Here is a 22,948-nt window from a genome sequence, read left to right as displayed (position 1 = left end):
ACTTTAGGCAACCCCTCGGAGTTACCCACAGTCCGGACCGTACCGGCGCTAATATCGTCGTACCGTGGATCCTCGGAGGTTATTCTAAACGCTTTTTCGGGGGACTTTAAGAGGCCGGAAAACTCGAATTTCGGATTTCGTGTTAACTGAATGCGCCAGTGAACCTGGGTAGCCTTATAAATGAATTGATCTTGAAGGATAATTTTGCTGGGAACTTTTAGATTTATTCTTATATAAGCCTTTCACCCGGGAATGCACTGGATATGAATGTTGAAGGGTCGATCCTGTCGAAATAGGCTTTCTCATATCCCTGGGACATGCAATTACTTCAGATTGGGGAGTCGCGTGGGTGGCCCTACCTCCCCATCATGTCAATTGAACGGAGATCCTGGAAAAGCCTGATGTGGTTATTCTAGATTGCACTTTGCCATGAATGAAGGGGCTTTCTCTTCCAGAAGCAGTTTGCCAATACCATAGAAATAGTTGGTCACCTGGATCTGAACACCGAAACTCTACAAATTCCAAATAGTTCTATCCATTCGGATTCAGCTTAGACGGCGTGCTCTCAAGTTACCCATATTTTGTACCATTGGAAAATAGCCATGAAGGTACCAGATGAGCCCCAATCAATTCCATGGATGAGATTTGAAAAAGATGTGATCCACGGCTAAACGCCTAAACTCCATGTTGCTTTTTTTTCTGAGCAACAGCCAAGCTCCGCCACCGCCAGCTGGCTATATATGCTGTTTGCATTGAGAAAAACACTTTCCTGGGAAAAGCAATATTCCTTCTCTCTTTACGACAGCGGCCACTGCATCGCAGTGCTCCACGTTGCCCTTGCGGAGAAATATAACCAATAATGCATCACCTATCTCTGGAACGTGGGGCACAGTGCGACCGGCTCCTCATTTTGTACTTGTATCTTGGCATCAACAAAAGGGTTCTCACAAAGTCGCATGACTCCACTATAAGAAGTGCTTGTGTATCGTTAATATATGGCTATCAATAAGCAGTACTCATTGTCATTGGATAAACGAAAGTGTGGGGGCATGGTTTCTATAAATCTCGTGGACAAGACCCATGTGCTATTCATTCCTTTGTTCTGGCTAGATTGAGCTGTAACAAGCTAGCTCAGTCACCCCCCCCCCCCTGGATCCGGAGCTCTATAATCGCTTTTCAGATCGGACTCTAACGTCAGCAGAATCATTGTTGGTAAATCTGACTTCAGAAATTGGAATAATGGCGGCTGCGAATTGGACATGTATATTTAGGGATTACCATTATCCAATCAAATTGTGTTGTTGTAGTATGACTCCCACTTGGGCATACCATCTATTGGTAATGCTTACCTTGGAACGTCCTGAAACATGTCAGTGCATCAATCAATGCTCCGTCCATTTTGGATGAGATTGCTCCGTCCATAGCTGAGCGTTGTGCGACTGTCCCCTTGGCTCCGCCTGGCCGAACACACCATAACACCACCTGGGCATTCGACTTGTGCTGTTCATGTGGAAGATGCGATAGAAACGAACTATTCCAAATAATAGTCCACGTGCCATATTAACCAATTGCAGAGAACACCTAGTCGGCATAAGACAGTTCGGAGACAACTTATCACTGTACTGAAGAGAAAGCTTGACTACTCAAGGGCCATTCACGATCAGCAACTAAATAATGCGGCTATCGAACCAGTAATCGGAATGATCGATTAGCTCAAACTTAACCGAACAACTGACAAATACGGCTCGTCGGCTAGTACATGCTGCTATCAGCCATCTTATCCATACTACCCAGGGATTTAATGTAAGGAAAAGTTTCCAATGAATGCAAGGGTTGAAGTTTATTGATGATAATCAGCTTCCATATTGGTGCAGCCTTGATTTTGCTTTAGCTACTTAGAATATTGGGCAAGGGAAGATCAAGGGTCTCATCAGTCTTTATACTAGTATGAGTCAGAAGCTGATACTAAGTCTACTCAAACCTTATATATGATGCAATTGCCCTAAACACAAGTACCAAGTGGAAAACTGGATATTTACTTTCCAGTCGAGATGGTTTATGGCTACGCAGCTATATACGTGCCGAATGTTAACAAACCTTGGGTTTGGAGACTTCAAGGGTCATAGCCAAGTATTATAAATACCGACCACCACGATTATCTGCCCCATTGGCTCAGTTAGTCTTTTAATTTCTAGAAGCACAGTAAACTCTGAGCATCACATTAGCACACTCTCTATAAGGCCTAACAATGTCGGGTTCACGACAGCAACCAGGGCTAGTAAGTAACATCAGTATTACTTGCATGATGTGGCCTCCGGTACTGACAACATAGGCCTGTGAGGAATGTCGAAAAAAGAAGCTTCGATGTGACAGACGTCGTCCTCAGTGTGATCAATGTGAGGACGCCGGCACAGCATGTTATGTGAACCAAGTTCGCTCGCCGCGGGGTCCAAAGAAGGGCCACCTCAAGGCCCTACGTAACCGCATTGGTTTGTTAGCTGCATATCCTCTAGTCAGTGGCATAACTGAAGTTAGTTGTAGCCACACTTGAAAGTATCATCAAATGTGACAAATCGAACCTCTGTTCTAAAGAGACATTGGAGCTAAGCGAGAGATGCGTACCCGAAAATGAGACGCGGCAGATTCTAAGCGCGCCTCAAGGATATGCTCTTAACGCGTCAGTATCTGAACACTATTCTGTGTCAAATTCTTTCAAGGAGTCTTTCGCAAACGCACCCATCACACCACCTGACCAAGAGAGCGCCGATATCATCGAAGCAGATCTGTAAGCAAAAGAAGCACCCTTTTCTGAAATCTTAAATCAATGACAAATCACCCAGTGACCAGCTTTACTTCGACAGGGTCCACCCTGTCGCACCTATACTCCACCAGGGCCGGTACTTCTTCTGGGCGCAAAAATGCTACAAGTCAGACCCACAAATATGCCTACAGCTTGCGATGTGGGCCCTGGCAGCAGCCTCATCGCCACATTTACAACACATTCGGGTATCGCTGTACAGGCGCGCACGGTCTAAACTTGAGGCCCTCGATAGCAATATCGAGTCTACTGATGCAGCCTCCCTGCAAGCAGCGCAAGCCTGGCTTCTTATCACCAATTATGAATTTCGCTACATGGGATACTGTCGAGCTTGGCTGACTGCAGGTCGCGCGTTCCGGATCATCCAATTGGCTAAGCTGCATGAGATGGACCGGCTTAACGACGTTGGCTTGAATATTACTATGCCGGAAATATGGGCAGAGGCGGAGGAGAAGCGACGCACGTACTGGTTAGCGTATTGCTTGGATAGGCTTCTTAATATATCTGAGGAGTGGCCGCTGAGTCTGCAGGAGGAAGCTGTAGGCACTGCCGCCATCGCCACGAACCTGCAAGTAGGCAGACCATGCTGACATATATTCCAGCTCTACACATACCTCCCTGTTTCGGATTCAGACTTCCAGCATAGCAGACCTGTTGTCACGACATATTTATATGGGGCGATTGACAGCTCAGGACAAAAAATGCTTCCCCCTTCGCCGAGACGATCGTCCTGACGACTCTTTGCTGGCACAGCGTCGCCTTCCAGCGCACCGCAGCTGATGATCACACATTTCCAAATGCATCCTCCGACATCTGGAAGCAGCATACCCGACTTTACCAGGCTGTCCAACAGCGGCTCATGCTGCTGTCCCTTCCGGCGTCCTCGCCGGAACTGAATGACCCCATGCGCCTCTTCACGAACATGTTAGCAAATTCAGCAGTCATCTGGTTCCACAATATGCTTGAATCTCTACAGACCGACCTTGACGAACAGATGCTGCTCTTTCCTCTCTATTCGGCATATGAGATAGTCAGATTAGCCAAACCGCTCACACGGTGCAGTTATTTCAAAGTAAGGCTTGCCCGTCTCCAAACTCACACCAAACAGAGACTGTATCTCATAAAGCTAAACAGGCACACCCGTTCTCTCCAATGCTATTGTTTCTGTCGGCAAAATTCCTCAAGGCCCACGCCGAGTGCCCCTGTGTATCGGAGGATAAACAGCAAAGACTCGAGGAACTCAAAAAAGCGTTGCGAGTTCTACAGGGCGGGAACAATCTGGCCATGAACTACGTCGAGCTTCTGGAGTCGGACTGTTTTCACAAGCTGTGCAATCTATCGCCGCTTCAGGGGTCAGTCATGCCAAATGTTGCAGAGCAATCGGAGCCGTCGTTTTTCTTGGATATTATGAATCTGTTCTGATATTCAAGAACATGTTCATAATTTTGGCTTTACTGTCACTGTCGCCCTACGTCAACGGTAACTAGAGTTGTCATTGTACCCAGAACAAATTGTTTGCAAACCAATATTCACAATATGAGATAAATCAGTGTATTTTGCATTGATTATCCAGAGGAATACGAAAGAAATGCTCAGTCAACCATATCGTAGTAGTCGTCGTAAGTGCGCCGAAAGGGAAACGGAAAAAGGAAAAGCACCTGAGACCCTTCAATATTTTCGTTCAACCGATCAACCGGAGGAAAATGTTATCTCCACTCCTTACAACAACAGTTCCACTTCAAAGCGAAACCACAATCTTGCTCGCAGATACACCTTCCATGTGACGCATCATTGCCGGCTGAATTTGCGCCAGACCCTGACCTGAAACAACGGCCTTGGGAGCAGGCACATATTTTTCCTCTTCCAAAGCGCGGGGAAGGAAATCGTGGTAGATCATGGCGCCAACCTCGTTGTTGGCCAAGGAGCTGCCGAAGACAAACTTGGTCTTCGTGCCGGTGAGCTTCGACTTGAAAAAGATGGTGATATTGGACCACAAAATGGCAGCCATGGCGCGCAAAACTCCGAGCTTTGTCTGTGGGATTTTCCCCGGGAACGGGAAACTGATCTGAGCGATGAACTTCGATCCGTTCGTTTTCGACAGGATCTGAATGCACGCCTCGGTGGATCCGTTTCCGATAGCTATGGCACCGGCAACCCTCTTGGTACCGATTGATTCAATAATGTCGTGGATCACGGTCTCACTTGCATAGTCGAAGGTCTTATTCGCGCCTAGGTCGTGGAGGTACTTGAAATTCTTAGGAGAGGAGGTGGCGATGACTTTGTATCCGGCGGCCGTGGCAAGCTGAATGGCGTTGCAGCCAACACTAGTCGATCCTCCCCACACCAAGACAAATTCCTGGTATTTTGGAGGCGCAGTCAGGGTCCCGAGGTTATCGATATTGGGTTTTTCGAGGGCGAGGTAGTCCTGCTGGAATAGAGCACAAGCGGCAGTAGACACTGCGAGAGGCAAGACGCAGGCCTCTTCGTATGACATCCTTTCCGGAATGAGAGACGCCATGTTGTCGCGGATAATGGTGAAACGCTGAAACGCGCCCTCCGCGGAGTTGTTGACAGTTGGGTCCATTCCCAGCGCGTGGGCCAAAACGCGATCACCGATCTTGAAGCGGCTGACCGCGTCACCGATCTGCACGATCTCACCGGCGCAGTCGTTGCCGAGAATGAATGGATATTTAATCCAGCTGAACATGAGGTTGCCCATCAGTTGCTTGCACCACTCCACTGGGTTGATAGCAACTGCACCATTTTTGATGACGATTTGATGGGCGGTCGGGGCGACCAATGGGGCATCATTCACCTCAAGAAAGGCGTTTTTGCGGGTCAACCAGGCAGCGCTGTTGATATCCATGATGAGCATGAGCGAAGTTGTATGGCGTGAGGTGAGGTGAGGGGGGAGATAATGCTAAGAGAGGAAAGAAGTGATAATGGAAAAGGTAGTCAGGCGCCTCCAATATGCAGCAACTTAGAGCTCCAAAAGTGTCACACTTCGGAAGGTTCTTTCCTTACCAAGCACATTTCCTTCTGCATCCTTAGAACCAAGTACTGAGACACTCTGAGACGCGGAAGACAGAAGATTGCTAGGTTCAACTTCATTGCCAGCATTCTGCTTCCGCCGGTGAAGAAAGAAGAAAATAGCTAAGGCGATCAATGCAACAGCAACCACTGCACCGATTGCAATGCCGGCGATGGCACTGGTGCTGAGAGAAGAGTCATTGGAATCATGGGAAGAGGACGACATTGGACTTTTGTTTCTGGGGGATGAAGACTCGTCGGTGTTGGTGCCTGAGCTCGCATAAATAGTGACGATGTTCTCTTCCACGCCCTCATCCCAAATGCACTGCGAGACATTGACAACTCGGCTTTCATAATTGGCCATGAGATATCTAATGCACCAGTCAAGTCAGTGTGTTTCCAATTTCTTCCTTTGTGAATAGGGTCTCACGATTCTTGAAGGAACGCCCTGCCCAGTGTGTACTGTGACTCGTTCGCGGCACGCTTGAGAGGGAAGTAGTAGCTTGAGTTTTCGACTAATGGACACTCCGCCTTAATGTTAAACGCATTATAGGGAAGAGTTATCGTAGCCAGAACAAGTTCCAATGATGCCAGCAACTCGGCCGGTGGGAATAATGTTATTGCCAATCAGGAAATACCGAACCTGTTGCATCAAACCCCAGTAATCCCCAAACTTCTACAGGTGCTCCAGTGGGTGATGAGAACTCTCAGCCAACTGCTATTACCGATGCACCCTACACTACCGTGCTAGGAGTTGAGGGCCAGTTTGACCAGACCGACTACACGGATGCCGTTGTGTTGACAACCTCCAAGCAGGTAGCCAGACTAGGAACAGGCGGTCTTGAGATTGTTAACCCTGACACAGGAATAACAATGACCTCTGTCTACGGTAGCACGGTGCCTACTACAGCCTTCTACAGCGGACAAACTTTGACTCTGGGAGGCTCGGCTGTGACATTTACTAATGTCGTCGTTGTGGTATCTCCTGGTCTCGCGGGCCCATCTGGCGCTACCCATGGTGCAGGCTCAGGCGCCAATACCAATGATGTTGTGTCGACAAACTCTACACCGGTAATCAGTCTCGGAGTAGGCGGTCTTGAGGTCGCCAACCCCAACACCAGAGCATCAATGACCTCTGTCTACGGTAGCACGGTACCTACTACAGTCGTCTACAGCGGACAAACCTTGACTCTAGGAGGCCCCGATGTGACGGTTACCAATAATGTCGGCGTGTCTCGTGATACCACGAACCAAACTGGCGCTAGCAATATGGCGGACATATCTTTTGGTTCCGCGGACCCAACTAGCGGCACCACAGCTGCAGGCACGGGCTCCACACCCATCGCAGCCCCTTCGCCGAACTCGTCAGCGAACAAGGTTTCAGGAGGTGTCGTTGGGCTGCTTCTGGCCCTGATGACTTCTATCTGGGTGTAGATAACGCAGCAATCTACGATATGATGCGGGATGAAAGACTTTAATTCAATACTTTAATCCTACCTATCTTTTTCACCCATCCCACCTCTGTCGGTCAGAAACTTTCTTGTCATGCTTTTGCAAGTCTCCTCGCGATAATCAAGTTTAAACTAAGTCTGCCAAAAGACACTCCCAGTTTTGCTCGAGAGAGTCTGGAGGTGCCGAGCTAGTGCCCGTAGTGCCCTTCCAACCTTTACGGACTACAACAAGGCGAGAAAGTCGCACGGTGTGATAGCTTTCTGTGTAGACATGCCGTGAGAAAGATGCAGTGGAAGGACAGTACCAACAATTACTTCGGAAAAGCGATCCAGGAGTGGGAGTAATAGTATCATTTGCCGTGACCCCTCGCGAACGATATGCAGGTTACAACAAATTTGCAAATACATGTTTATTTGATCCACGAAGACTGTTCCAAACTTCCTGAACGGTCAACTTTGAGCCTCACCTGATAAGGCCTGTCGTGGCCTCGTTGCCGTTTGTGGCGTTAGGCTGCCTACATGGCGCGGCTGTAATAGATATGCAAATGAGATGGACAGCAGCTCCGTTATTGGCCGTATCTCTGCTTGCAACTGTGAGAACGCTGGTAATGTGAAGTTCAAGAATCCGGACAACGATTCTGTTGCAGATGCGGGTTTGTTGCGGGTTCTGTTAGCTGGGCGTTTTCTTGTCTTGTGTTCAAGCTGAAATGGTGGTGGTTTATCGCGGAAGCTAACGGCCTTAGCGTAGGTAGATAACTAGATATAGCCCGTATAACTTACTAAATACTTAGTTATAACTAGTTACGTTAACTAGTAAGTACGCCCAGTTCTTAAATAGACTTCTATATAGCCTTTCAGTGTAGATTACCGGTAGTATGTTATCAATCCTTCGATTGAACCGTTTTTTATAGAAGGTTACTACTCCTACTCTTGCCAACTAAGATTTTATTGCGAATAAAGCCTTTCTCCTTTATAACTAAAGGGTGGAAAGGGTACATCTTGCCGGGTCTAGCGGCGTCTTTAGCTAGTCGATCTATCACAAAGTTACGCGTGGAAAGGCGGCCGTTTCTGGCCTCGAAGGCGGTCATTTTCGGCGTCAATCGATAGGTCCTCAGATTCTAGGTGTAAAAGGAAAGTCACACAACTTCACTTCACATCGGTCCACGTTCCTCCGGTCGGCAATCACAGCCAAAATACGATATTGATCGGAGATAGATGACAATTTCCGATCATATTGTCGATCACAGCCAAGGCTAATACCGCTATTAAAATGCATCATGCCAGATTATACTGTCACTATGCTCACAATGGTGATGATGTGAAGTTATAATTCTCGGCAAATAGTATAAACGGCACTCAAAAATGCGATCCGCTTAGGCTCCACATTGTGTCTCTTCCTTGGCAGGGCTCCATGTTTACTCCATATTTACTACTCCGTAAATATAGGGAGGGAGTTCAGATATGAGAACTGAATATAATAAGTATAGGTATATATTAGTATATAGAACTGAAATCGAAGTAAAAAGAATCGAAACTAAGACTAGTACACGTGCTGCAGTGCAGAGATTTCAATGGCTGAAGAAAACCAACGCTATAATTTATGGCCCACTGGGCGCTATTTCTCATTTCTTTTAACTTTTTACTCTTCGTTTTTGCCGTGTCAAAAGTCCCAAACAATCAAAAAATGTCAAAGGCGATCTTCAAATGCACAGATTCGGATGAGTTCAAATTATTTAAAGGTCTGGTCAATGAAGATGTGACAGTCGAAGATGCCGTACAATGGGTCATTGGCGCAACAATGGACCGTCTAGAAGGCTACGGCCCGGGAGGAACGATCGACAAAGCAGACGCCATCACTTTCAAAGTCATTCTTGAACTTGCAATGCAAATCGACCAAGCTCAATATGGCCCATTGGTCGCATTTTTAAAAGAATTGAAATTGTACAATGCTGTTGATTCAACGACGGGCCTCGTGTTAAAAGCACAAGATGGAAGCTGGGTGTGGTCTCATTTACCCTCCCTCACCGTCTGCGCCCGCGAAATTTGCGATGACTTCGAACATGATGATTATGACTGTAAGTGACCCAGATCTAAGATCAATTTTAAATCTTTAAATTTTGAGAACGGCGCTGATCCATGGTCAGTTTTATGTGATCCCAATATGGAGCCCGAGCAACAAATCAGATGGGCAAAGCTGAATATCTTTCTTGCCCAAGTCACTCAAGCCGCCGATGTCAAATACACTTCTTCTTCGCAGGCGTTGATCAGCGATGCAATGGATGAATCGCATTTTCTACTCCGTGGACTGCGACGAATCTTTGAAGAAGGGATTCCCTCAGAACAACTTACTTCTGGAGTGGGTTTGCTCGGCGTGTGTTACTGGTTTATTTGTGCAGGCGATCGACTCTGGGAAAATGTTCTCAATGACCGTAAGTACAACAAGTATGATGGTCGTCCAGGAGAGCTGTATTGGAATCGGAATTGGAGAGGCTTCGAGCGCGAAAGATGGAATGTATGGGAACAAGGCCTGCGAGATGCAAGGGCGGCCTGTACACCAGGCCAAGAAGATGTTGAAGACCTGATAAACCGTGCTTTATCAAAGATGGAGAGTCTAACGACCAATGAGCTATGTGACTAATGTAACTATATACCAACTAGATCAAAACAATATCCATGATTCCTATGTATACAGCACCAAGGCATCAACTTATTGAGGCCTTAGTATTAAGGCTACAGATTATAAATCCGTCTAACCTAATTTGGTTAATTTTCTGCCTCAGGAAATCACGAAAATCACATCGTCAACCTGGTCTAAAGAGTAGATTCAAAGCTATTTTCCGTATGGCTAAACAATCATTCGAGACCCCTTTGCTGGAGGCAATCATCATCAGATAACGAAGCAAAAAACCCATAATCTAGTTGCCACCGATAACGCTTAGATTTGTCACTCAGAAATTAGAATTATCGGCACACGACCAAGCAGCTGAGCCCCCTGAGGCCTGATAACTGTCAATAAAGCTAATGACCGAGCCAGATGTGCCTGCAACCATAAAAAATGTTCCAGACAAAGCTACAAACCCGCTAAATTCGACCATCAACGTCCACTTGAGCGATCGATCGCCCTTGGCCCTTAGCCAGTTGTCGTAACGCCACATGCAACCCATTGGCTGGAACGACAGGAGAATCCCAAGCAAAGCACCCACAAGCGAGACGAGATCATCAAAAACAGGTATACTGCTGGTGATTATATAAGCAATGTTTCCCGAACCAGATTTGAAGCCGATAGGCGCTTTGCTCTCTTCCTTGTTCCAATTCTTTTTACTCTTATGCAGATTTAAGAGACTTCTGTGAAACAACTACCTAGGTACGCAATATATATATTTTTTTTTTGTCTTCGTGACCATTTCGTATGGAAAGTAAGTGGTATATCTCTAGATAATTGAAAACCAAGCACGTTCAAGTTTCGAATGCGAAAATGTACAGCTTGCTGGGCGTATTCGTTCAAAGACAAGGAGTTCAAAGCCTCACAGAGGAAATTTATTTAGAGCCCTGGGGCAATCAAAGAGTGTATAGTAGAATATAAATGCCTTAATCACTAAGCCCCCAGATAATATAAACAGAAGGTGCCTACCAAGAAAACGCCTCTTCAAACAGATCAACCGTTTTTTCTCCCTGTACTTTCCTTACAGCCTCCCGGACACTGTCGCCTAGGCCACCAGGACCACATACGCTCACCGCCATCGCACCGATTTGCTCTGACTTTTCTTTCGCCAGTAAAGACTGGATGCAAGGCTTGCCGTGGTGAATACTGACAGGCACGCTGGGCGGAGCGCACTGCATCCACGGTGTGTCCGGCTGAGGGATATACTCTTCAACAGTATCTTTGTGGGCTGTGATATGTAGGCTGATGGAAAAGAGAAGCCGCGGAAATTGGAAATACGAGTGCCCGTTGGAATTGACTGGGCTGGATAGAGAGTCGTGGCCGAGAATCTCGGTCATGAATGTTTGGATCCAAGCGAGATGGTCTGTCGATTGAGTTAGTTTTACTTTATTTCAACGATATATCGATGGGAGCAGTACCTAGACTGCGGACAATCCAAACTAGGTGGACCTTGCGAGTGGCAGTTTTCGATTCGCTGAATGTGGTGATAACCTCGTTCAAATATGACATTGGGTGAGTGATACCAATGCCACCAGCAATCAATAACAGGGTGCCATATGAGTCAAGTGAATGAATGCCACCTAGGAAGATTAGTAAACACAAACTCATGTCCTCGAGACGAATTCATACCAAATGGCCCCTCTGCCAACGCCATAGCTTTGATTTGTCCCTCTGCAGAATCCTCGGCCTTCTGGATCAGCTTCTTGGTGAATCCATCCTGACCTTTAATCAAGACAGACATGGTTGTTGTTTCCGAGCCTCCAATCAGAGCCTTTAATGAGTCACTCGAGCCACGCTTTTCGCTCAGTTTGGAGGAGTCCGAGGTCGACGTCCATGCGACTGTAAATGGGTGCGATGTCCACAACCCCAGGCAAGGCACGTAGAGATACATATGTTGACCAGGATGGAAGCGCCAGGCGCGAGACACTGCCACATCGACCCGGGCCACTGACCCAGGCAATGCTTCAACGACCGCGGTAGTGGGTCTCTTTCCAAGGTTTCTCCATAGGAGTATCCCGAGTCGACCCGCGCGATCGAGACCCCATAGGATTAAGGTGCCCAAGAGAACTTTCTGCTGCAGGAGATTTTTGAGATGATACCAGAGAGCTACGAAGGACATCAATGCCAAGGCTATGTGCAGATGAAGGAATAGCTCGTAGAATGCATGTCGAGCCGGCGACAATGATTGAACGACAATGAAAAGGAATCCGAGAATAGCCTGTGCGAATGTCTGTTAGATGTTGGATCTCATTATAGGCTCGCTGGATTCGATCACATACGATAAGACCGCAAATATAAAGCCTCTGCTGCCAGAGACCATATAGAACGTAATCCGTACCATCTAAGCTGGATATCAGTATATACTCTGGGCATCAACAATCAATAGCACTTACGCATGAAAGCTTGGTTGGCCAGCACGGCACTCATATGGACGACCGCATTGGCTGCGATCACCCGTCCTACCCATCGATGCATGAAATTGAAGGAATCGAATGAAATTCCCAGCAGCTGGATCAGCGGGTTATTCCGCCCAGCAGCCAAAACCAGACCTGGTGTATTCATGACAGCCAGGTGACCCGCAGAGTATTTGAGCTGAAACATCTTCATCGAGTAGTCGCTGATCCACCAGTCAACCGTCACAATGATGAAGATCAAGTTCAAGCTAAGATATATCAAAAGGCAGATTAGTTCCATCCTCAACGGAAGAGAGCCCATGTGGAGCCTGAAGAAGCGGTACTCGCGGCTATGGCGATCACCCCATATCGGCGCATATAGGACGTGCTTCTTCAAAGCTGCATTCAATCGACTTGTCCTTGACAGTTGTACATGGTCGGTTCCATTTATGGCCTGTCTTGATCTTTGGCTGTTTCTAATGCGAATGGCAGTTTGCCAGGCAAATAATATGGCGATTAGGCCACCAGCGACGAATAGTGGTACCCCAATCGTGGGATTCATAGGCCGCTCCCCTGGGCCACTTCCTTTGAGTTCGACGCCCATTGTGCCATTCAACTAGGCAGGGGGAGCTCGAGGTGTGTTGGTCGCTAGATACGGAGAACGTCGTCAACCACACAGAGCGTGAAGTATCCGGTCACTCCTGGAAGACTGAAAACCAAGGACGGAGAGGAGCACAAGGTTTTGGCAGGAGACAACTGTAAATTGTACCGGGGTCGCGTGGGAAAAGAAGTAAGTTTAGCTCATTGGCGTTGTATTGGATTTCTCCAGGCTGACAGATGTGGATGCCGTCATTGACCCCTGGAGAACGAACAAGTTTATTCTGGGATAAGGCGAATGAATGCATCGTCACGTTTTGGAATTGCGGGGACAATTTTGTCTCACATGGTGAGTGCAACGCCGAATCAAGGGAAATAGATCTTAGTGCGGGTTAGAGTTTAAGGTTAAACAGGGAGGCGGAGATAGATGCGCGCGGTAAGTGGTCAAGGAATTCTAGATCTCCGGGATCTGCCCTGTCAGAACTCTGTCAGAATCCCAATTGGGGAGAAAAGTGCGTAATCTAATCGTGACCTTTACGGATTTGCAGAAAACAAGAAAAGAAGGGGAAGGGTCTAGACGCAAGCCGTGTTGTTCGGCAACCCGAAAACGGAATGTTGACAACCGCAACCGCACCGAGCATTCCTGGTCCCCTTTTTTTCGGTCAAGGGGTGAAAAAACATAAAAAAGCAGTTGAAAAGGTTCAGTTAGTTTATTTAGCTGCTTTGAATTGGGGTCTTCGTACTGACTTTGTGAAGTCAATGTAAAATATACAAACTTTCAATATCCAAACGTCATCCCTTCAAAGCCCTAACGTGGTCGTCAAGTACCGGCGGTTCCAGTCAACGCAACTGCAACGTTATATTTAAACAATGGTCAAGTTCGAAGTGGGTCAACGTAGCAAATATGACGCCATGGTGGTTAGCAAAGTAAGGCCCCCGAATATGATTACTTCCTATGATTTGGCAATCCAGTGACAACATATTGGGGAAAGGGCCGTGTTGTATATATCCATGGTCATGATTGCCGGATTATTTGCCTCGGCTTTCATACCAAGCTGATCAAGTCAATTTTGCCGTTTCTTGCGCACGTACCGCTTCACGAACTGCCCAAAACAGCACAAGAGTCGCAGCGGGTCCGAAATCCCTCACTACATCGGCCCTTGAATCAAGGCCGAGACAAGTCCAAATCTCGCCCCAGGGCACTAGAATATGACTTCATGTCGCAATGTGAATAGCAAGATGAGTTGTGTAACCTTCAAGCACAACACCCTCCGTCTTTCTGTCTTACACTGAAGAGATCGGGGTCTGAGGTCGGGGTCTGAGGTCGGTCTTGAGTCCAGACCACATTGAGCGTCGCATGCACTACTGTCTATACCGACGTTGTGCTGACCAGAAGAGAATTGATGATGCCAGACACTGAAAGGATGAAGAGCGCGCATAGGATCATCTACAGTTTACGCAAATCGCCTCCCATTCGTGGGGTTCCAAATCAGATCTGTCGCAGCTGTGACTGGTTCAGATCAGCTTTCACTATGATGACTAGGAGCAATATCTTCAACCTGTAAAATACAATAATTCGCTAGCCAAATGAGCATTCTATAGGGACTTCACTTTTCTTTTGCGTCTACACGACATAATGTGCATAGATGAAATCAAGAAATAGTATCCAAGCTTAAAGCATCATAACAAATGAACTATTTGCCACCCCCAAGAGGTGATATCCGAGAAAAATGGGCACTAGCAAAAATATAAAGACCTTAATAACGGAGCTCAACAGCTTTGACACTTTTTTGTCGACTTGCCCGCGAATAGGAACAGTCCCAGGACGGGCAGGAAGAGGCAGATATTTGAGGGGTAGACCAGCATTGAATACTGGTCCTGCCTTGAATCCCACAATTCTGAGAGATAGGAATCTGGCCAGTTTGAGTTGGAAAAACTTGAGAAAAGTCGTTTCAAGCGCCTCCAAACGTTGGGCGGCATGGGCGCCTTCCACCAATCCACGGCTAATAGGCCCCCGACCTTGCTGATAGTCTCGGAAGGCCTCTTCGACGCTCGCTTGACTGGGCACATTCTCGCGATTAACGAGATCTTTTAGTACATCCGTGAGATACGCGGCCCCTGCGATTGCCATATTGCCGCCCTGTCCGGTGAGAGGATTGGCCTAATGAGGTGTCATTAGCTCGACTAACTTTTGAAGAATTTTGTATTTTTTTGATAACAACTGACCTTGTGCCATGAGTCTCCAACAAGGACAATTCGCTTGTAGAAGCATGTTGAGAGCACACCTTGTTCGAGAGGCACAAGAGCTGTCGCAGTTGACTTTTGATAAAGATCACCGAGGGTTACCCCTGGCTTGATAATGTCATCGGCGTAATTCGCAACAAGTTGGTCACGATCTTTGGTCGTATATCGTGGGATGGCGTTTCCCCGGGTCTCCTCCTCATTCTTGAATAGCGCAATCCAGTAGAGTGATTTACCTACGGCCGGGCTGCATAGATAGCTGCGACCGGTCCTGTAACCCTTGAACGACTCGTTCTCCTCGAGGCTATCGACTCCCTCGGATGTCCCGAAAATAGCGCGATAGCTGCACTCAAAATCTAAAATGGGTGAGCCCATGTTTTTCCCCGCAGAATAGAACCTTGAAATCAATACCCACCGTCTTCGTTCCGAAATAGTTCACCATTTCCATCGGCTAGAGCTAGGCGTTCCATCTCCTGGCGCACAGGGCTATGGACGCCGTCCGCACCGACAACAACATCGCCCCGAAACACCTGTCCATTGGTCTCAACTTCGACCCCAGTATCGGTTGAACAAATTTCTAATGCCTCGCAGGAGGTGTGAATTTTTGACTTGTCGCGCAGGTTATCGTAAAGAACCTGGGTGATCTGCCGTCGCTCCAAAAATCTCATCTTGTACCCAAAACTATGGGGAAAGAAGAAAATCAGACCCAACACGCTACATATCTGCACGAATATCAATCATAGCTCAACTAACCTGCTCTCCATCCAAGCTCCAAGCTGGGATAGGTGGAGACACCTCTTTCCCCTTTCATCGAAACCAGACACAGAATTGACAGGCGAGCTCAACTTCTCCAGTGCATGGTAACAGCCCAGCTGATCGAGGATTCTAGCACCGTACGGCATCATTGCGTATCCAGCTCCGAGTCGGGGCGCGATATCTTCATGTTTCTCCAAGACTGCGAAATCTATGCCGTACGCCTCCAGCATGTTCGATAGTGTTAGGCCTGCGACACTACCGCCGACAATGATCACCCTGAACGGGGGCATGGTCCACGGGCTGTAACCGGTAATTGGTTTTAATTTATCGATATAAGTGTATTTAAGGCAAAATCAGTACGTTTGCCTACTGGGGTTGCTCAAAAGACGTCTTGTTTGCGACCTAAGTGTAGTCAGGTGATTGACACTGCACAGATGATAGGTCGGTTTCTTTGGAAAAAGCAAGGTATTGGGAGGCATTGGGGGCCAAAAATATACACTAACACCTGGGCATTACATTTTCAATGAATGCGACACATAGTGTAGATATTTACCAGAATGATATTGACAGATAACGGGGGTCAATCCGTGTTCGAGTGTACCATAGCCACCGAAAATGTATCCGGAAAACTCTAATGAAAAATTTATGTCTTCGTTGATCGTCAACAACGAGATGTTTGCACTTGATTTGTAGTTCGGTTTCATTTTGTTGAAGTATTAAATATGCGAGCCTATTCAATACTAACGCCCATACAATTGCGCCATTCATACCATTCCGTTTCCCGCCTCTTTTCTTTGATGAACTGTGAGTCCAAGTCTCCAGTCTCAATCATAATCATCTAAAAATACAAGAACAAAAACGCCAATTTCATTATTGGAATGCACCAGTGCAATCCGTGTTTAGAACGATGTATGAAGGGTCTCAAACAGAGACCTCACGTACATTAGCAGGGGCATGAGGAATTGGCTTGCCATCCTCTTCTAGGGAAAGGCTGCCATAGCCCGTGTCGTTGCTAGCAGATCGCTCGCGACGGAGTGTCCGCCGCTCAACAGGGCAGTCGAGCAGATCTTGATCGGCGTCGCTTTGAGATGACTGAGACTCTTCCCTGCGCCGGTGGGATCGCCGCTTCTTAGACCGAGTCTTGTCGGGTGGGGTGTGGACAAATTCATCAATGTCCAGTCCTGCATTCTGACATATTGCCGTGCAGGAATTTACAATCACTTCCACAAGCGTGGACGAAAAGCCATAGAATGCCGGGTTGTAAGCGTTCCGAGCCCAGTAGACGAGCTCTGCAGATACTCGCCCGAGATTCGGGATGTCGCTGGGACAGATAGAGATTTTGCGGGGTGTGCGAGGCTTTTCTTCAGCTTCATCATCTGCTGAGGAGGTAGCCTCGGAGGCGGGGGCGGAGGGAGAGGATGAATCGGATGACGCGATATAGTCCACGTCGGAGGCAAGAAGATGGAGAAGATGGTAGACAGAGGAGAAGCCAAGAAGAGACAGCTCGACGGGATCAATGGGAAGTTGGTTGAACCAAGTGATGGCCTTTTGGATGGTGAAGGATTCTGGCAGTGCCGAGGCATCTCCGCCGGTGGATCGTGCGGTGACAATAGCGGCTATCATAGCGCAGCGCACGGCAATGGAAATCTCATCGCGCACAGAAACAGGGAGGGAGGAGTCGAGGAAGTTGGAAGCGTGGGTTTGGCTTCCCTTTCTCTTCTCCTTTGGAAGGGTAGCAAGGACGGTGTTCACATTCTCAATGCGGTTCTGTTCAAAGAACACCGCTTTCATTACAAGCGCTCGGGTATACGCGGCGGATAATCGAGGTGCGACCTCGAGAGAGATGCGGATCTTTTCCTTGAAAGCATCACGGCTTGCCCTGGATACAGGTCCCTTTTCGCTGGCCTCAAAGTAATTGAGAAGAGCGGTCTGCAGGAGATGGCTAGACCACCAGGCAGCCAGTGCATCCTGAGAGCACTGGATGGCCGGATCCTCATCGACAACATCGAGTAGCACCTCATCATCGCCCGTGCCTTCTTGGGTTGGTCGGTTCCAGGTGAGATTCACAGCGCGTTGTATGATATTATCGATCATGACATCATCACAGTCGAAATTAAGCAAGGCGTCAAGATGAGGGGGAAGTTGATCGGGATGGCCCTCGGGAAGTGACTTGTTGATTTCACGAGCCACGCCCCATTGGAACCTGGCAAGAGCTCGGGCAATATCGTTGGACATGTAGAAAGACCAGGAGCCTACTTCTCCAACGTTCCACAAGAGAATTCGGACATGCAAAGCTTTGATAATCATTCTTGTGGGTGTCGAGGGTAACGTGCCCGCAGCAAAGATAGTGAGCACAAGACGACTTTTGCTGATCTCAGCATCTCCTCCCGTAAGTTGGGCGTCAATAGCGATATCCCAGGTCTTGACACGCCCTCTCTCATCTTCCTCAGTGATACCAGTCGCCCATGAGTAGATCTTCCAACCCATGACACATCGCAAAACATATTCAAAGCATCTTGAAGTGACGACATACCACTCTCGGAAGAACCGATGACGTGGAACACCAGCCCGTTGCATGCTGGTCAACCAAGCCTGTCGACGGAAGTCACTAGACGTAAGAGGCGCAGGCGGGCCATCAGAAACCGACTTGGATGGACCGCGACGTGTGATGGGCTGGGCATTAAACAGGTAGAGAAAGACAAAAAAGGCACTGCCCACGACCAGCGTTGCGAGAACCAGGAAATGAGAGAAAGCGCGCGCCTGCCATGAGTACCAGAATTGCTTCAGGTAGTATTCCCAGTGTGCCATTGGAGGTGTCTGTAAACGGCCAAGAATACGGAGAGGGAGTGCGAAGAGGCCCTTGGACTCGGTCTCAGAGTCGTCGGAACCCATTCCCTCGAGAACCATGAGACCGGCTAGTGCGCCTATCATATACTTGTTCGGCATCCTTGATCGTCGAGTTGATGTCTCTTTCCTTGCGTACTGTGGTTGGTGGGGCGAGGACGATGAAGATGGATATTTGATGTAGGACTCGGCGAAGACTCCTTGTTGCGCAGTCTGGGCTCGCATGCGCTTCCATGCGTCTGGGACCTGGAGGAGGCCTTCTGGGGGGTTCTGAGAAGCAGATGAACCCTCGCTGGAAATTTCTTCAGCCTGCGAGAATACACTGTTGGGCGATGCGCCGGAACCTGCATCTGTCGAGGCATAATTGCTAGGGGACGAAACAGAAGCAGATGATGTGACGGCTTGATCCGCTGCTTTGTCAGCCTGGCGCAGACGGTTCTTCAGAGCAGTGTTTTCGTCTTCCAAACGTTTGTTGCGAGTTTCCAAATGCTTGATATACTCTGTGGCCTTTGATAAAATCGATGCTTTGTTCAGCTTGCTTGCGGCATTTGCTCCATCCCCCTGCTCATCCTCATCGGGGGATCCTCCGTTTGAGTTCTTGGTTGGTCGGAGACTGGGGACACTGTCGCGAAGTTCCGCAATCTTATCGTTCAAGTTAGCTCGATACCGTTTTTCAATGACGTTGTGAGCTCGCTTCTTGGCTGGCATCTTCTTGCCAGGTTGCACTGGTCCAGTCACGGTGGTGACATCGTCATCGCTGCCAGTCTTACGCTTTCGGTTGGTCCCAACACTCGAAATCGGAGACACCAAGCCGAAGTTCTGCGGCTGGGTTTGGGGCCAATTCGGATCGGGAAAGCCATTTTGGCCCACGCTGATGCTGTTTCTCGCATTGGCGTCATATGGAATTTCCATCAAGCCAAGTGGGAGATTAGGTGAAAAGTCTTGGTGGTTCAAATGGGTTGGCGAGCTCATTTCGGTATGCGGAGAGATGGTTGGTAGATCTGAAGATGAAGAAGTCATCGGCTTTTGATCTCCCTCAGCAAATACGGGCTCGTCCCATCGCATCCACTGAGTCCAATCTTGGTTCACATTTTCTCCAGTTGGATCTGCGAACATCTGACCATATCCTCGTGCTTCGTCCCCTCCCGAGTGTTGCGGAGAGAACAACTGAAAGTCATCCTCTATCTGGGGACCTGACATCTTGGCTGGTATCCCGCGGTTGGATCCTCGGCCAGTGCCCGTGTCAATCTATGTCCGATTGGTATAATAGGCACCCGAATGGTTCTCACTGATGGAACGTGTTAGTCTCCATAGAAGACATAAATAACGTTTCTTATAAGCAAAAGTAATTGAGCTGCCTGGAGCACTGCCTTACTCAGGTCACTTGTAAAACCGGCCAAGACAGGGCTAGCGGGGATAGAGACCACGAATAAGATAGATGAGAACTCACTGGGTTCAAGGTCGAGTACAATGCTCAAACTGGCATTTGAGAAGCTTGACGAACGTAGATATGCTTTGCTCGGAGAGATGTGAAGACTGAGTCGTGAGGAGGGGGAAATGTTAGAGTCACAGCCACGGGCGGTGGTGGGTGATTGGCAGAGCAAGAAGCAGGGGTGTGGAAGATATCCACTTCCAAAAACGTAGCGCAGACAGTTAGGCCCAAGGAACCAAGTGGGTTCTAAAATCCGTTCTTTGCGCAAAGGTGATCGTCTCCGAGCGTTAAAGGAGGGTGGATCAAATGATGTTATGCCCAAAAAAAAACAATAATGTGTAGGACAAAAGAACAAAGCTATCCGTTTACGATGCGATCGAGCTTCCAGTCTCCATGCATGAAGATCAGGGGAGGTTGTATGGGCCACGTCCTAAGCAGTCGAATGAGATGCCAGTTTTGGTCGTATGATCGCGGCTGGCCGCACTTCCGGCTCGCCGGTGGTCACCCCTGATTGAAATCCCGATGTAAATTACACTGACTCATCCATATTAGTATTTGTATTATTGTATTATGTCTTTCTGCACTGTAATTAAATAACAGTTTTCATTGGCTTGAACCTTCCCCACTTTATTTTGATGATTCAGCGATTTCTCGGGGCATGTGATCTGGAACTCTCCCACTGCATTTACATCGTTTTGTCTCCAGGTGCTTTGTCTTTTTCTTGAATATTTGACACTCAATTGAAAAAATACAGAGAGATTACTCGGATTGCGTCTTCTCTGATCGTCTGGACACATCAGCGCGTGGATTCTTGGCGCCCCGCTGGTAGGCTACACGGGAAAATTTTGAGCGCATTATGATCTTATCTGATCGAGCCAGTCTCCACTATTTCCTCTGCTGGCAGCAACGGAATCCATAAGAGCGGCGCAAAAGACGAATAGAATCAAGGCGGCAAACTAAAACTAGCAGTGGATCAACAATCCGGTGTCGGCGACTATATTAACAGAAGAACTCGGCCCTTGCAACCAATTCTCCAAGGGAGTTCGAACCATTCTTTTTTTTGTTCTTTCCTAAATGCTATATCCATCGTGCGTTATGAGTGGTCCCTTTCTAGCTTATGGCCCATTCATGCAGCCTGTTGTCGGCGGAGACTCGGCTTTACTGCCTCAAAACTCATGAAACAAGCCGGTCACCGAATTATTGCTACCGTGGTTTCTATTGTACTCTACAACATACAAATACATGACGCCCTGAATCGCATTCTCAACACTGGCGATAGCCCCCACCAACCCCTTGACCGACTTTTCAACTTCCTCACCAGCCTCGTCGTCCGAGGTTTGAGCTTCTCTAGCGCATTCTCCACACCCGCCGCCGGAGCAGAATACAAAGCCACTGCATATTTGGAAGATGCAACGTCATCTTTACGAGGCGTTTCCACCAACGCCGATAACCGCTGCAACTCCATCGCCTCATTCAGCCTCTCAACTTGAACAATTCATAACCCCTTGGCGCGATGTCTTCGGGAATACTTTTGCAAACGTGGAAATACACCCGGCCGGCCCGACCGTCAGCCCGGCAACCATGAAGTCAGACTGACACCCGGAAATCAAATTCGTCCGCCCGGAAGCTCGCCGCTAAAGATGTAATTTCCCCACCAACCCGCATATCAATTTGACCCCAACGATGTTCGACATACCCTTATTTGCAGCTGCGGACTCCGTCACTATTCTGTGATGGCCTCTGAATCAATGTCTACGCTGTTGCACACACCTGAGAAGTTGTAAGGCCAAAACAGGCAGCGGGTTTTTGTCCGCGATATCGGCGAAAATTCCCTTTACGACTCCCATGTTAGTTGCTTTCCCGAAGTACGCGGATGATAGAACCGAAAATTAATCACTCCGAATTTGGCTCCGTCCTGCGCTTTTCGAGGATCTGTCTGCTTGAATGTGTGCCTACGCCTGCCATGAAGGATAGTCTGGGCCGACGGCTTTGCGTGCCGTTGTGACAAGTTGCGCGCGTTCCTCGCGAGTCAAGAGGACTGCTTTCAGGTTCATGCTCATAATCACTAGGCCAGCTAGACCACTTTGCGACAGTTAGGTGTAGTACTTCATTTGGGAGTAGAGATCAAGGGTGTTTGTTGCATTATCGATTATTGTCCCTGCTGGACACCAGACTCCCGATTTGGCAATACTAAAAACAGCGGTGGATCAACAACACGGTGCCGGCGACTACATTGACAAAAATACTCGGCCCTTGCCACCATTTTGTTTGCGGGAACTCGAAAAGTTCTTTCTTTTGTTTCTTTCCTAAATTTTATCCACTGTGAGCTCAAGTAGCGGGGACTCTGGGGCTTATAGGATTGATTGGCGGGTTCGAGGTGATGTAAGCCTATGTATATGTGCTTTTAGAGTCAGCGAACAACATTCAAGACATAGAGCTTTCAATTTTATAGATATCAAAGAGTCTCTTATACCTGAAAGGTGCCGACTATATGATTAATATTTTGGCGAAAGAGAAGCGAACAAATCTAGTGACACACCTTTACATCTTGCAATACGCTATGTCAACTACCAGAGCCCGGCTGCTCTACGCCCAAATTATGCATCATGACGCGTGCGGTACAGAGTCTATAAAAATGGAGCCACTCTAAACACGACAAACAAGAGCGGCGACGCCTCATTGGACTTGGCTTGACAGAGCTGTGTCGAAAGCTCTGGTCATCTA

At 48.0% G+C, this 22,948-nt stretch overlaps 10 protein-coding genes across 10 annotated transcripts; 4 read left to right on the top strand and 6 right to left on the bottom strand.

Moving 5' to 3' along the window:
- Window positions 1-2,248: 2,248 nt before the first annotated feature.
- Window positions 2,249-4,240, top strand: N7529_006489 (Zn(II)2Cys6 transcription factor; the record flags this gene model as incomplete). The annotated part of the gene is made up of 6 exons (XM_057242016.1): window positions 2,249-2,278; window positions 2,333-2,489; window positions 2,542-2,785; window positions 2,841-3,390; window positions 3,507-3,890; window positions 3,953-4,240. The coding sequence occupies 6 exons, from the start codon at window positions 2,249-2,251 to the stop codon at window positions 4,238-4,240; spliced, it is 1,653 nt and encodes a 550-aa protein (XP_057097375.1).
- Window positions 4,241-4,556: 316 nt separating this feature from the next.
- Window positions 4,557-5,684, bottom strand: N7529_006488 (zinc-binding alcohol dehydrogenase family protein; the record flags this gene model as incomplete). Its single annotated transcript, XM_057242015.1, has 1 exon — window positions 4,557-5,684. One exon carries the CDS (start codon window positions 5,682-5,684, stop codon window positions 4,557-4,559), a length of 1,128 nt encoding a protein of 375 aa, XP_057097374.1.
- Window positions 5,685-5,798: 114 nt separating this feature from the next.
- On the bottom strand, window positions 5,799-6,212 carry N7529_006487 (EGFR-like transmembrane domain-containing protein; the record flags this gene model as incomplete). Its single annotated transcript, XM_057242014.1, has 1 exon — window positions 5,799-6,212. One exon carries the CDS (start codon window positions 6,210-6,212, stop codon window positions 5,799-5,801), a length of 414 nt encoding a protein of 137 aa, XP_057097373.1.
- A 509-nt stretch (window positions 6,213-6,721) lies between these two features.
- N7529_006486 (uncharacterized protein) lies at window positions 6,722-7,282 on the top strand (the record flags this gene model as incomplete). Its single annotated transcript, XM_057242013.1, has 1 exon — window positions 6,722-7,282. One exon carries the CDS (start codon window positions 6,722-6,724, stop codon window positions 7,280-7,282), a length of 561 nt encoding a protein of 186 aa, XP_057097372.1.
- Window positions 7,283-8,983: 1,701 nt separating this feature from the next.
- N7529_006485 (DUF3632 domain-containing protein) lies at window positions 8,984-9,937 on the top strand (the record flags this gene model as incomplete). The annotated part of the gene is made up of 2 exons (XM_057242012.1): window positions 8,984-9,374; window positions 9,444-9,937. 2 exons carry the CDS (start codon window positions 8,984-8,986, stop codon window positions 9,935-9,937), a joined length of 885 nt encoding a protein of 294 aa, XP_057097371.1.
- Window positions 9,938-10,926: 989 nt separating this feature from the next.
- N7529_006484 (NADPH oxidase family protein) lies at window positions 10,927-12,958 on the bottom strand (the record flags this gene model as incomplete). The annotated part of the gene is made up of 5 exons (XM_057242011.1): window positions 10,927-11,324; window positions 11,380-11,541; window positions 11,591-12,191; window positions 12,241-12,302; window positions 12,355-12,958. 5 exons carry the CDS (start codon window positions 12,956-12,958, stop codon window positions 10,927-10,929), a joined length of 1,827 nt encoding a protein of 608 aa, XP_057097370.1.
- Window positions 12,959-14,623: 1,665 nt separating this feature from the next.
- Window positions 14,624-15,567, bottom strand: N7529_006483 (FAD-dependent oxidoreductase; the record flags this gene model as incomplete). The annotated part of the gene is made up of 2 exons (XM_057242010.1): window positions 14,624-15,112; window positions 15,178-15,567. The coding sequence occupies 2 exons, from the start codon at window positions 15,565-15,567 to the stop codon at window positions 14,624-14,626; spliced, it is 879 nt and encodes a 292-aa protein (XP_057097369.1).
- Window positions 15,568-15,596: 29 nt separating this feature from the next.
- On the bottom strand, window positions 15,597-16,238 carry N7529_006482 (FAD-dependent oxidoreductase; the record flags this gene model as incomplete). Its single annotated transcript, XM_057242009.1, has 2 exons — window positions 15,597-15,873; window positions 15,946-16,238. The coding sequence occupies 2 exons, from the start codon at window positions 16,236-16,238 to the stop codon at window positions 15,597-15,599; spliced, it is 570 nt and encodes a 189-aa protein (XP_057097368.1).
- A 631-nt stretch (window positions 16,239-16,869) lies between these two features.
- Window positions 16,870-19,992, bottom strand: N7529_006481 (basic helix-loop-helix domain-containing protein; the record flags this gene model as incomplete). The annotated part of the gene is made up of 1 exon (XM_057242008.1): window positions 16,870-19,992. One exon carries the CDS (start codon window positions 19,990-19,992, stop codon window positions 16,870-16,872), a length of 3,123 nt encoding a protein of 1,040 aa, XP_057097367.1.
- Window positions 19,993-21,399: 1,407 nt separating this feature from the next.
- On the top strand, window positions 21,400-21,714 carry N7529_006480 (uncharacterized protein; the record flags this gene model as incomplete). Its single annotated transcript, XM_057242007.1, has 1 exon — window positions 21,400-21,714. One exon carries the CDS (start codon window positions 21,400-21,402, stop codon window positions 21,712-21,714), a length of 315 nt encoding a protein of 104 aa, XP_057097366.1.
- Window positions 21,715-22,948: the final 1,234 nt, after the last annotated feature.

Source organism: Penicillium soppii (assembly GCF_028829465.1).
Source record: "Penicillium soppii strain IBT 18220 chromosome Unknown utg000005l, whole genome shotgun sequence".
Classification (NCBI taxonomy): Eukaryota; Fungi; Ascomycota; class Eurotiomycetes; order Eurotiales; family Aspergillaceae; genus Penicillium; species Penicillium soppii.
Note: the sequence above shows the minus strand (reverse complement) of the source record. Positions and strands in the feature narration are given on the sequence as shown.